At 44.8% G+C, this 2,215-nt stretch overlaps 1 protein-coding gene across 1 annotated transcript in view; it reads right to left on the bottom strand.

Annotated features, from left to right (window-relative positions):
* The window catches only part of tmtc2a (transmembrane O-mannosyltransferase targeting cadherins 2a), a 63,725-nt gene that overhangs the window by 32,003 nt on the left and 29,507 nt on the right, over positions 1 to 2,215 (bottom strand). The window contains exon 2 of the mRNA XM_005930275.3: positions 621 to 1,236. Coding sequence (XP_005930337.1) covers positions 621 to 1,236 — 616 coding nt within the window. The remainder of the gene's footprint in view (positions 1 to 620; positions 1,237 to 2,215) is intronic.

Raw genomic sequence — 2,215 nt, forward strand, 5'->3', positions numbered from 1 at the left:
TGAGCCATGCCGGGTTTCCCTGCAGAGGAAGCACATGTTATCTTTGTGTGTGTACATCTGTGTATTAACTGTGTGTATAACCAAATACACCTGAGAAGGATGTGCTGTTGCTTCTCTGCACATACCTTTTGTCACCTTCAAATGAGAAATCAACTCACCCCTGAAATAGCTTTTTCCTGTCCAAGCCCCGTTTCCTCAAATGCACATGTATCCACGCATATGAGTCCGAGATCCTAATTTAGATTTCCTTGCATGAATGTGTATCCATTTACTGCAGCAAATTGAAGGTGGTGGCAGCATTGTAAGGAAGTGAAAAACTTCCAATCTTCCTGTTTAGCAGGCGAATGAGGAAAGCTTATTTTTCATGCAGCAACTACGGAGTCTGCATAAGCAAACAGCTTTCCTAATTACACCACTAATGAAAGGCAAACACACAATTCACACACAAACAAAACCTTGTTAAATACACACACAAAACCTAATCCAGGAACCATTAACAGCTGGCAGGCTGAGGCTCACCTCTAAGGGAAGGAAGAGGAAATTGGGGTGCGCAGAGATGCCAAAACAAGAGCCAGTGAAAATACACAGACATTTACCCCCGGCGGCAAGAATTCATTTACCTTTCCTAATAGGTGAAGAAGTGCCTGGCGAAACCGGAGCCTCTGGAACACGAAGAGGTCATACACAGCTGACACAGCCAGCACCGTCACCCCCTGCTCCTTCCAAAGCATGCTGGCTGCTGCAAACCACAGGCTGCCCAGCATCCAGCCCCAGCACCTGATGACAGAGCCTCCACCACATTGCCTGTTCTGGAAGGCCCCATGTGGCACCGGTCGGAGTCCACAGTGTCGCACATAGCAGAGAAGAGACAGCAAGAAAAACAAAGCGGCACCAACGTCCGCCCTTCCCACCACACCAGCGACTGCTTCAGTGTGAATCGGGTGGGAGGCAAAAAGAAGGCCTGCCAAAAGGCTCCACAATCCCCCACCCAGCAGCGGCCGGCTGAAGGCTGTGACAAGGGCTGTGACCAGGCCGTGCAGCACCACATTCATTAAGTGGTAGCCCCAAGGGTTGAGGCTGTGCAGGGAGTAGTTGAGGCGGAAGGAGAGGGTGCAGAGTGGACGGAAAGACTTGTGGCTGCCACTGTGAGTGAGCAAAGTGCCCCAGAAGTCGTCATACAGGATGTTGGTCCAGGGAGTCTCAGGGAGAAGGTCCTGGTTGGTTTTGATGGCTCGGCTGAAAGAACAAAAGGAATAGGTCTGAGGCGTTTATTGATTTAATATTGATATTTTGTGCTATGAGCCAACATTTTCAACATACAAGTATGGGTGTAGTCAGTTTAAAATATTAGATTAAAGCAACTTTAAGGTCAACATTCTTTAAAATGTGTTTTCAACTGCGTGTATTAGCAAAGAATTTCTTTGCAGAAGTCCTTACGTAGCATCCATCTGAATTGTGTACACGGAGATAGGAGTCATTTGGAATACCAAGTTTTCTATCTTGCTAATCATGCACTCATAAGTGAAACTTAATAGCCAAATGCAATGAGAACACCACAGAGTATTTGATTAAACACAGAGACATGTGCACGCTGCTGAGCTCTCACACACGCAGCATGCGCATATGTCACATGTACCTGCAAACACACACACACAGACAGGTGGTATAACACCCCCGAGGTTCTGCGGATTCTCGTAATTAGCGTCTCATTACTGAGGGACATGAGCAGCATTCGTGTACAGTCACAGACGGCAACAAATGAAGATCACAGCAGAGACTGATGAATGGGATCGCTGCTACAACAACAACAACTCGAAGCCAAGTTAGTGAAAGAAAAAGCTTGCGTAGATATTCCGCAGATTTATAAGTGTTTGCCAGGAGAAAAGTGAGACCACAAAATAAAGACAAAGGAATCAGTAACAGAGGGGAAACTGCAGTGAAATTTACATTTTCCATACACTTTAATAAAAGTCTGTGTTGTCACAAAACATCTCCAGACACTTACTTGAACAAACTGACCTTTAACAAACTTTAGTCAGTCAAATGATAAAAGTCACTGAATGTCTTGTTAAATTTTTATTTACTTTTTTCTGTAATCATTAAATTTCCAAGAAATCATTTGTCACTGTGGTCTGCTCTTTGCAATAAGTCAGTAATATTGTTATCATAACTACAAAGTCACCAACTTAGCCACACACACACACACACACACACA

This window comes from Haplochromis burtoni, unplaced genomic scaffold (assembly GCF_018398535.1).
Source record: "Haplochromis burtoni strain Fernald_Lab_line unplaced genomic scaffold, NCSU_Asbu1 Contig_131, whole genome shotgun sequence".
In the NCBI taxonomy this organism is placed as follows: domain Eukaryota; kingdom Metazoa; phylum Chordata; class Actinopteri; order Cichliformes; family Cichlidae; genus Haplochromis; species Haplochromis burtoni.